Below are 10635 nucleotides of genomic sequence, written 5' to 3' on the forward strand. Positions count from 1 at the left end.
TACCTACACTTGTAAATCGTAGAAAAATGCTTGGTACTATTTTTATGCATAATCTTATAAGAGGTGATATTGATTCTGCAGAACTTGTAAACCGCGTAACTTTCAATGTTCCTGTTAAACTAACACGAAATTATATCCCTCTAAATTTGACACGATGTTCATCAAATTTTTGTCTGCACGAGCCCTTTCGCGTTCTATGTAATACTTATAACAACCTTTATCATCTAATTTGCATTTCCACTTCTATCCCGTTATTAAAAACTAATATTTTAACTCATTTGCGTTTCTCTTAATTGTGCCTTTTATTTTCACTTGTGTCTTGTCTTTATTTAATTTATGTATTTTCCTCGCGAACTCGCATTTTTTGCCCAAATTGATAATAGGGCCCGCGCGTAACAAGCACGTGCTTGGTGTCGTTGGGCCACTTGTTTGTACTGCTCGTAGTGCATCAACGTCCATCAGATAAAGAACTAAGTCCTTTAAAATATTTTTTCCATAATACTTTTTTATTTTCAATATTAATATAATTTTAATCTAATTTTTTTAATATAAATAGATTTTAGAATCAACAAAAAACAAGAAAGGAAAGCTAACTTCGGGCGGAGCCGAAGTTGATATACCCTTGCAGAATATTCCATAAATTATATTCTCCAAAATTATTCATATGATGCATTCTTAATACTCATAAAAAGTCCCAACTTCCTAACTTTAAAAACACCAAAGTTATGACATTTCCAATCGTTCAGTTATATGGCAGCTATAAGATATAGTCGGCCGATCCTTATGAAATTTGGTGGGTCGGATTGATTGGCCAAAAATAAAACCCATAGAAAATCCCAACTTCCTAACTTTACAAACACCAAAGTTATGGCATTTCCGATCAATCAGTTATATGGCGGCTATAGGATATAGTCGCCCGATCCGGCTCGTTCCGACTTATATACTACCTGCAATAGAAAGACAACTTTTGGGAAAGTTTCAAGCAGATAGCTTTGAAACTGAGGGACTAGTTTGCGTAGAAACGGACGGACGGACGGACAGACGGACAGACGGACATGGCTAGACCGACTCTCCTGGTGATGCTGATCAAGAATATATATACTTTATAGGGTCGGAAATGTCTCCTTCACTGCGTTGCAAACTTTTGTCTGAAATTATAATACCCTCTGCAAGGGTATAAAAACAAAGTTAAGATAAATTGTTATAAGAATATAATAAATATAGTTTTTCTCAAGTGACCGGTTCATTAAATTAAATATATTATTTATATAATTAACTAACTAATTGTTAAGCCTTAAACATTTTTTGGTGCGTATTGCTGTGTGTCTGTGTTGTTAAAATAACTTTATTTTGCGGAAATCTATTTGGGTTTGTTTTTAAATTTTTTTTTGCGCTTGAGCTAAAGCATTAAGGAATAACAGACACGATGCCGGCCAAGCCACATGTTGATGTCCCCGCCATAGTGGATGCACTTTGCAGCGTTAACATTTTTACGAAAACTGGTGGTCTCAAGCCAAGAACCCATAATGTTTGGATAGAAGCCAGTAACCTTTTGCAAGGAACGATTAGTCCAAAAACACTAAATTTTTATGCCCGAATCAACCGAAATGATGTGATGACTATAATAAAAAACGATGTGGTATAAACCAGCCTGATAACACTGCAAATAATACCACGTTGAATTGCACGGCAGCTGAAGACGACCCAGAGTTCCAGATCATCGAACCAATCAAAAATGGACCTCTGCCTATTCTATATTTTAACCTGCAGTTGGATGAAGAAGTGTGAAGATCAATTGCACCTAAGGCTGATAGTAAAATGGAATTACGACCAAAGAATTATTTGCAACCTAACTGGACGGATACTATTGCCAAGTGCTTGTATAAAAAAGTTCCACTTCCTTGTGCTTCAATTTTAAAAAGGCTAAAATATCGAGCAAAGAGGATAGTATGTGGCTACAGATTGAAGGATACTGCAGTGAATGTGGTTCCATTTTAAAAGCACATAGCCTTGCTGAGCCCGAGCAGAATTGTGGCATCGTAATGGCTTTTACGGTACCAGATACACGAGGAATTCCACATAATAAAAAACGCCAGTGTACAGGATGCAGACGACGCGAAATAGGGGAAGAGCTGCTTTTAAAAAAATGCTGCCTTATGGAGAAAGGAAGCCACAAAGGATATGAATGATGATGACCAAGAACCAAATTTTATTCCGAAGTTACCCACTCTTCGAAAACTTCGTGAAGAGGCTATTAACAGGCACCTTGGAATCACCAAAGATAGGGATCCAATTTCATCTTTATACCTCAAAAAATATGAGGGTGAATTGGCCGGGTGCAAATTCGAGGTGCAGCATATTCGGTGCATCGAAGCAGTCTGCAAGCTGGAACATGCTGCGATGAAGCGCAAATGCTTTAAGGTACCAGTTTTCATTAAAGAAATAAAAAAAACGGATAACGCTCAGGACGAAGAAAAAGTTATTCTGAAGGAAAATTTAGGTGAAAACGATGTGGAATACCTTTTAGAAGAAGAAAACTGGAAGGTTAAAAATAATACAAAACGGCCTATCGAATATAATGTCAAGGAAGACTTTGCGAACGAAAATATTCCACTACCAGAGCTCTTAAATGACGAAGGTGAAGAAATAGCGTTAGAAGACAGATCGAGTAAAAAGCCAAGAGGAAAGTATCTTAAGAAATGCCCAAACGTAGAGTTGATTTACAATCGACCACATCGGAGGAGAAAAGACGAAATATTATATAATGGCGGAGCAATGGTACCTGTGTGGATTGGAACGCAATCAATTCAATTTCAAAATACATGTCCGTTTGATTCACTTGTGGAAATATTGTCCACTGCATATATAGACTTCTTACACATATAGACTTCTTATACAAGAGCCAATTGGATTCATATTACAAGGAAAGCTTGACAGTGGAGTTCGTAAAAAAATATGCCCTCGAAGGAATTTCTCCAAGTCTTTACTGTGGTAGAGGAATAATTTTAATCAGTTTTTTTGAAGAAAGAAATCGGGTAGTAAAATGCCATGCAAATATAGGAACATTTATTGATCAAGTGCTTAATGGAATACCTAGTGCATCCAAACGCCAATCACATGAAATTTGCAAAAACAATGAGTGCCAAAGCCTAACATCATTTTACCATCGATTGGAGATGGTAGATTCCGAAAAATTGAGTAGCCTTGGCGTACAAAACGGATTGGTAGTTTTTGTTAAGGAATTTTTCGAAAGAGCCACAGAAAATTGCTCAAAATGCGGTGGCCAACTGAACCTTGAAATAAAACCAGGTCCCCATGTCATTATTGACGTGGAGTTCGCCACGGAAAATGAATTTCATCGAATATTCCAAACAGGCGCAACAGGATCGGCAACATTACTTGAATTACAACTTGAAATTTTAATAAAGAATAAAAGTCATCCTAAGTTTTTTTTTTTTAACATTTTGCATTTTATTTATTGGATCTTCTCTGAAGATCTGAGATCTGAGACTAACAATAAGAATATAGAATCTTAAATTAAAAAAAACTATCTGACAGTCAAGGTGACTGGCGCGAGATTTAGGGGCTCTAATAACAATTGCTGAGCTGGAAGGTCATTGCGTTGCAATCGGGTCCGGTTGGAAACCCTGGCTAGGCCCTTGGCGAGCTGGTTTGGATGAAAAGTTAGCTTGGTGTGGTAGGACGCTATTTGTTTTGATATTTCATCTTTTACGGGTAGAATGCCAAGATCTCTGTGGATGTTGTCGTTCCGAACATACCAAGGTGCCCCAGTGATAGTTCTCAGGATTCTTGATTGTGCTCGCTGAATAATGTCAATGTTGCTGCTGCTCGCGTTTCCCCACAATTGGGAGCTGTAGGTCCAGACTGGCTTAAGCGTTGAATTGTAGAGCAGGACCTTGAAGTCCAGGCAGAGGGGGGAGCGCGAGTTATCAATAAATGTTAGGTTCTTGGATATATGGTTTGCATTAATGCCAGTGGCAATCAATTAAGATGTCTGATTATTCGGGTGGTAAAATCAAGAGTGAAGTTTTATTTAGAATTCTTTTCTTTTGTGGTTTACAATAAGTGCTGATCTTGCGGGACGGCCGTAATTGGAGCGGATGTGTATCGGACCACGACTCTGGAGTGGCCCCGATATTTAGTGGTGCGTTGACATTCTTCTAACTGGCGGACTGCCACAGGGGTTTCGGCGTTTATAAGCCAATGGAGACTGTTTGATTTTAGTTTTAGGTGAATTTTCTTAGCTTCGAAATGTCTCTGCCATGTAAATCTCCTCTCTAGGTGGATGCCAAAATAATTTACATCGTCAGCTTGTGGAAGTGGCGTGTAATTCAGGGTTAGCGGGGGACACGTTTGTCTGTTAAGAGTAAACGTTATGTGTTTACACTTTTGCGCATTTATTTGTATACCCCAGTCTGATAACGAACCTCTCCACTACAACGAGATGATCAGCTAGTAGTGCTTTTGCCTGAATTGGGCATTTGGACCGACTTATGATCGCGGTATCGTCTGCGAATGTAGAAGTAGTTAGCCGCTCGTTCGTGGGGATATCTGCGGTGTAGAGGAGAAATAGAGTTGGACCAAGGGCGCTACCTTGGGGAACTCCAGCCTCTATAGCGTAGTCGTCGGATGTTGTAGTGTTGCATCTCACGACGAAGGCTCTGTTGTAAAGGTGCGATTTAAGTATCCTGTGAGTGTATCCCGGCAGGATCGTTCTGATTTTATGCATAAGGCCATCAAGCCAGACTCGGTCGAAAGCCTGTGCAACGTCAAGGAATACCGCACTGCCGTATTCCCGAAGCTCGAATGCAGTCCGTATTTCTGTTGTTAGTCTGTTGACCTGCTCTATTGTTCCATGGCTTTCTCGAATGCCATATTGGTGTGCTGGAATAACGTTGTGCTCTTTCAGATATGGGATTATGCGCGTCAAAAGGCATTTTTCGAGCAGTTATCGGTCTGTACGAAGCTGGTATTGTGTGATCTTTTCCTGGCTTTGGGATCATTATGATTACTGATTTTTTCCAATTTTTTTGGAAAATACCCAAGTCGTGTAATCCCGTTAAAGAGTTTACAAATAACCTTAACTGCACAGTTTGGAAGTTCGATTAACATTTTGAGAGTTATTTGATCACCGCCTGGGGCCTTTTTTGGTTTCAATTGCTCGTTGATTACTTTTGCAACTTCATTTGGTTGAAACAGAATTGGCTCCGTCTCAGATTCGATTCGAATTGACGGCGACGGTAGTGCGAATGAATTTGTTGCAGGGTTTGGGTGGAAAACATTTCGAAGGTGTAAAGCAAATGTACAAACTCTGTCTTTGTCGCTTCTGGCCCAGCTGCCTGAAGAGTCTCTTATGGGAATTACTGTTTCGGCCGGCGCACCTAGATTTAGGTGGGCCCTCCACAAGGGATGCTTAGTGCTGGTGGGTGAAAGTTTCACAATGTACTGGCGTTGTGCTTTTAGTTCTTCTTGCCTTACGTCTTTTCTCCAAAACAAGCTGTTCGATTTCAAGGTTAGTTTTGTGTTGGTGCGTGTGCCCGTCCCACCCTTGCGGTGTTGAGACTTTGGCTGGTGCGACGAGTACAGACTCCAGTGCATCGGCATAGCAGTCGATGTCCTCCTTGATGTTGAGCTGTGGAGTTAGTTCAATGTGGGAACTTCCGTACATTTTGAGCTTCAGCCAGTTGGTTCTATGCGACGTCAGCCTGCGAGGGTGCTCGATTAATTCCGGGCTTTGAAGAAGAGTTATTAGCACAGGTGAGTGGTCCGATGATAGATCCAAAAGCGATTTTGCTGATATTAGATTGCGAGAAATTTTTTTTGTCACAGCAAAATCAATTAAATCTAATAGTTTTCTAGCATCTGTAGGCCAGTCTGTAGGGCTGTCTGGTGAAACGTAGTCCAGTTTGTTGCATGTTTTAATGAGTGCATTTTATAATTGCCTTTCTTTGGGGGTCACAAGGCGAGATCCCCAGTGCGTGTGCTTGGCGTTGTAATCTCCTGGTGCTATGAATCGCTCAGAAGCGAATTGTAGAAGTCCATAAATTGGTCTTCGGAGACTGTAAAGCGGCAAGGTTGCAGTTGCCCAACTGTAATTTTATCGAAGTAGCTTGCAGATGATTTTTTGCAAACCGTTGGTGAAAGTGGTGTTTGACGCGGCCTCTTATTAAGATGCCAGTTCCGCCATGCGCTTTACCATCTGAATGATCGGTGCCGTAGAACGTGTATCCCCGTATTTTAAAGTTATATTTGCTGGTGAGATGCGTTTCTGCCAGCAACATAACGTCGATGTGGTTTTCGTTCAGAAATTGAGTTATTTCAGGTTTACGCCGTGAAACACCGTTGGCGTTCCACAGAGTTATTCGCAGGCTAGGCATTTTTTTGTTTATTATTTTTTTTGGTTTATTTGGACTGCTGAGCTGCAAGCATTTGTAACAAGATATTTTGGTTTTGCATAAGGGTTTGCATGAAGGACATAAATTCCATCATATTTTGTTGCAAAGTAATCATTATAGATTCCATGTTACTTTGTGGCTGTCCCATGGCCTGCTGGATGTTATTAATTTTCGGCTCTATTTTAATTGAAGGGCCAAACGAGCCCTTCCTCCTAAGTGGAGCCATAGAATTCGCCCCAAAGTAAGGTACTGAAATCGGACATTATATTTCCTATTGCCGCAGAATAACTGGAGCTTGGGAAGTCCATAACGATATGTCCAGACAGTGGAAAAAATGTACAGCATTGGGTACAAAAATGTAGATCCATATAATTATTCACACAGACCGAAGAGGCTCACAGGAATACGGAATAATAATAATATTAATATTATAAACAAATATATGTTTAATGTATTATTTTTAAGTGCTACTTTTTGTAGCTGGCCAGTTAATATAAGTATGCTCTGGTCACACTATTCCTTGAGTTACGCTCTCTCGAGAGAGCATGTTACTCTCTCAAGAGAGCGCCTCTCTGCGAAAACGGGGGTTGAAAGCAAGTTGCCTGCGAGCATTGAGATCACTTGGTTATGAGAGCGGAACAGAAGAGGATACAAAAGTGAACTAAAGCTAAAACTAAAATAAAATAAGCCTAAACTAAAGTAAACTAAGCCTACAATAAATAAAAGACGCAATAAATAATAATAAATAAACCTATTACATTTTTTTTGTTGTTAATTTCTTTATTTTAGGGGTGGGCAAACGTTTTTTGTTAAAATTAGCTATTTTTAAGAGGTGGGCATACGATTTTTTTTTTTAATTCTTAAATTTCAGGAGATGGGCAAAAATGGGCATCTTTTATTTTTTCGAAAAAACGATTTTTAAGGGGTGGGCAAACGTTTTTTGTTAAAAAATCCGGTGTTTAAGCCGTCGGCAAAGGTTTTTGTCAAAATTAACTATTTTCAAGAGGTGGGCAAACGATTTTTTTTTTAATTCTTACATTTCAGGAGATGGGCAAAAATGGACATCTTTTATTTTTTCGAAAAAACTATTTTTAAGGGGTGGGCAAACAATTTTTTCTGCAAGTAAATATGATCAAAACTTAAAAGTCGAATATTTTCAAAAGTATAAATATTTTCAAAATTCTAAAAGATGGGCAAACGTGGGCAAAGGATTCTCTTGCGATTAAAAAAAAAAAATTTGAAAAAGTCAACTTTTATGTTTTCAAAAATGTTCGAAAATTTTCAAAGATTCCATATTTTAAAAACTAAAGGTGGGCAAAAAAAATTAAAAAGTGAGCAAACATGGGCAAAAAATGGACAAACAATTAAGCTATTCAATTACCGAAAATTCAATTTTAGTCGACCCAACTTCTTTGAGCTAAGCCGACCAGCTATATCGACACATACCACACAGAGCGGGCAACGAGGATGTCACATCATGGAAGCTGTGCGTGCCAACGGGGTCCAGGCGACGGGTAATGTCGGAGAACCACAACTCACCGACAGCTGGCCACATGAGCAGTCGGAAGACAATTGCCAGAGTCGCAGCAAGATACCATTGGCCGGGAATGCACCGCGACATAAGGAGATATGTGCAAAACTGCGAGAGCTGCCTACGGTATAAGCCAAGCCAACTACAGGCGGCCGGAAAAATGCTGACCCAAGTACCGGAAGAGCCGTGGGCCACTGTATGCGCAGATTTCGTCGGACCACTGCCCCGCTCCAAACACGGGAATTCTATGCTGCTAGTGCTGGTAGATAGGTTCTCCAAGTGGACCGAAATGGTGCCAATGCGCAGGGCAACGACGGAATCTCTGGCAAAGGCGATCCGCGAGCGGATTCTCGCAAGATACGGCGTACCCAAGGTGCTAATTACAGACAATGGCGCTCAGTTCACCAGCAGGGCGTTTAAAAAATTCCTGGGTGAATTAGGCGTCCGACACCAGTTTACGCCCCATACACGCCCTAGGAAAACCCGACGGAGAGAGCCAACAGGACGGTGAAAACGATGATCGCCCAGTTCACCGGGGCAGACCAAAGGACTTGGGACGAAAAGTGGCCGGAACTGCAGTTGGCCGTGAATACGAGCGTGGCTGAATCCACGGGATATTCGCCCGCCTTTATTACGCAAGGAAGAGAGCCCAGGTTACCCAGCGCACTGTACGACGAAGGAACAATCGGCACAAGAAGGCAAATTCAAACTCCGGCCGAGAACGCACAGAAGCTGAAAGAAATCTTTGAGCTGGTGAGGCGAAATATGGAAAAGGCAGCGCAGGATCAGGCACGCCATTACAATCTACGTAGACGCCCATGGAAACCGAACATCGGTGACACAGCCTGGGCTAAGGAACACCATCTGTCCAAGGCTGCAGAAGGATTCGCCGCAAAATTGGCACCAAAATATGACGGGCCTTTTAAGATAATGGATTTTAATTCGCCGGTGATATGCAATTTGCGGCATGAAAATACTGGCAAAGAAAAAACCGCCCACATTAGCCAATTAAAACAACTATGCATTGGTGGCCAGAACCGAGGATCAAAGTCGGACTTAGCGGGGGCGCACTGTAAATCCAAAGAGAGGGAGAGGACGATACACAATATCGAACTCACACAGATGCAATAGGAGCGTGAGAGCGGGAGGGTCATAGGATGTAGATACCGTTACAGGGTAACGCACACCAAAGATAGGACCCGTCGGAGCCCCGTAGCAAGGGAGAGCCCAAAGGCCGCCGCGGACAACGGGATCAGGAAACATCGGAAACCGAGGTTTCGTCAGCGCGCGAGCGCCACAAGACGGGCCTAGTCAAATCAGGTCGCAAACATGAACGCAAGCAGCAACAGCAGCCGTGAGGGGAGAGGGGCGGGGAGGCAACAGTGGGCAACAGCCAGCGGCGAGATGGAGGCGGGACTCAGGTTCCGCACTCCAGCTGCTGGCGTCCCCCTGGTGTCGCGGTCGTCGTCGCCGAACCCCGAAACGGAGGACGAGAGTCGGATCACCGACGTGGAGCTGGAGGAGGAGGAGGAGGCCGGCGTCCGGTCGGCAGGGCAGGAGGCCGAGGTGCCAACAATCGACCTGGCCTCATCGGAGGAAGAGGAGGAGGACACCGGGACGGAGACGGTGAGTCCGGAGGTCTCCTCAGACGAGGAGGACAAGTCACGTCGGCCGGCGAAGGCCCGGATGGCATTCCGGAGGATGCGGAGGGCCGCGGACGGATTCGGGCGGATCCGATTGGGCGACGCAGCGCCATCGGGCCGCCCGGAGGAGGTGAGGCGGATATTCGCAACCCGGGCGGACGTGGTGCGGAAAGTATTCACGCAGCGGGCGGTGGCAGAGAGTGTCAGAAGCGGCTGGATGAGCCCGAGGCCGAAGAGGCGGCGATATGGGCACAGCCGGGCCCTCCGGAGCAGCCGCCGCCGCAAGCACCGCCACCGCCGTCGACTCCGCAGTCGCCGCCACCGCTGTCGCTGTCGCAGCCGCCACCACCACCGTCGCCGCCGCAGGGAGCACCACCGCCACCGCCGTTGCTACCGCAGGCAACGCCACGGCCATCTCAGGCACCTCGGCACGGAGCGGGAACACCACCGCCTCCACCGCCGCCGTGGGTGCTAACGCCATCGCCGATCTGGAGAACGGGCCCTGGGTGTGGCCGCCGCCAGGAGAGCCAGCCGCACGGCCGCCGAAATTAGCCCGGCTATCTTCATGCCCGGAGCCTCGGTCCCCTCCAGCAAGGCCGTCTATGAGTCGCCAGCAGTCGGCGAACAGCAGGCGCTGGGAGGAGGTGGCCGAGGGAGGGTGGCCGCCGAGGGTGGCATCCGAGGCTGGCAAGCAGGTGAAGAGGGCTCGGAGCAGCCGCTGGTCCAAGCTGGTCGTAGCAGATGGCGTCCGCTACCGAATCCGAGTGTCGGGCGGGGTGGTGAGGGTCCTGAAGGCCCAACAAAAAGCCTTTGAAGGTTTAAAAGTTATTGTGTTTATTTACATTTGGGAGCAATGGGTTGCCGGACATGGGCAATAGGGACGGGGGCGCCGAGATAGCCGGTCGATCGATAGTTGCGATCGATGGGTTAACAAAATTGGTTATTTCTATGTTCGAAAATTCAAATGGCAACTTAAGACAACGAAGAGGCAACGACGATGGCAACACTGGAGCCCACAATCGATAAGCGCGATCGTGGTGAGATT

General features: G+C 44.3%; 1 protein-coding gene across 1 annotated transcript; it reads left to right on the plus strand.

The window, feature by feature from the left end:
- The first annotated feature begins 9351 nt into the window (after nucleotides 1–9351).
- LOC123037132 (formin-like protein 5) lies at nucleotides 9352–10404 on the plus strand. Its single transcript, XM_044456628.1, has 3 exons — nucleotides 9352–9573; nucleotides 9648–10096; nucleotides 10182–10404. Exons 1-3 carry the CDS (start codon nucleotides 9352–9354, stop codon nucleotides 10402–10404), a joined length of 894 nt encoding a protein of 297 aa, XP_044312563.1.
- Nucleotides 10405–10635: the final 231 nt, after the last annotated feature.

The sequence above is a fragment of the Drosophila rhopaloa genome, unplaced genomic scaffold (genome assembly GCF_018152115.1).
Source record: "Drosophila rhopaloa isolate 14029-0021.01 unplaced genomic scaffold, ASM1815211v1 contig_138, whole genome shotgun sequence".
In the NCBI taxonomy this organism is placed as follows: Eukaryota; Metazoa; Arthropoda; class Insecta; order Diptera; family Drosophilidae; genus Drosophila; species Drosophila rhopaloa.

Excerpts from the sequence above, each read along its gene's own strand:
- LOC123037132 (XM_044456628.1), top strand. The coding sequence starts at position 9,352 with ATGGAGGCGGGACTCAGGTTCCGCACTCCAGCTGCTGGCGTCCCCCTG. Across the intron at positions 9,574-9,647 it reads AGGACACCGGGACGGAGACG|GATGCGGAGGGCCGCGGACG; the intron begins GTGAGTCCGGAG and ends GGCATTCCGGAG. Across the intron at positions 10,097-10,181 it reads ATCTGGAGAACGGGCCCTGG|CAAGGCCGTCTATGAGTCGC; the intron begins GTGTGGCCGCCG and ends GGTCCCCTCCAG.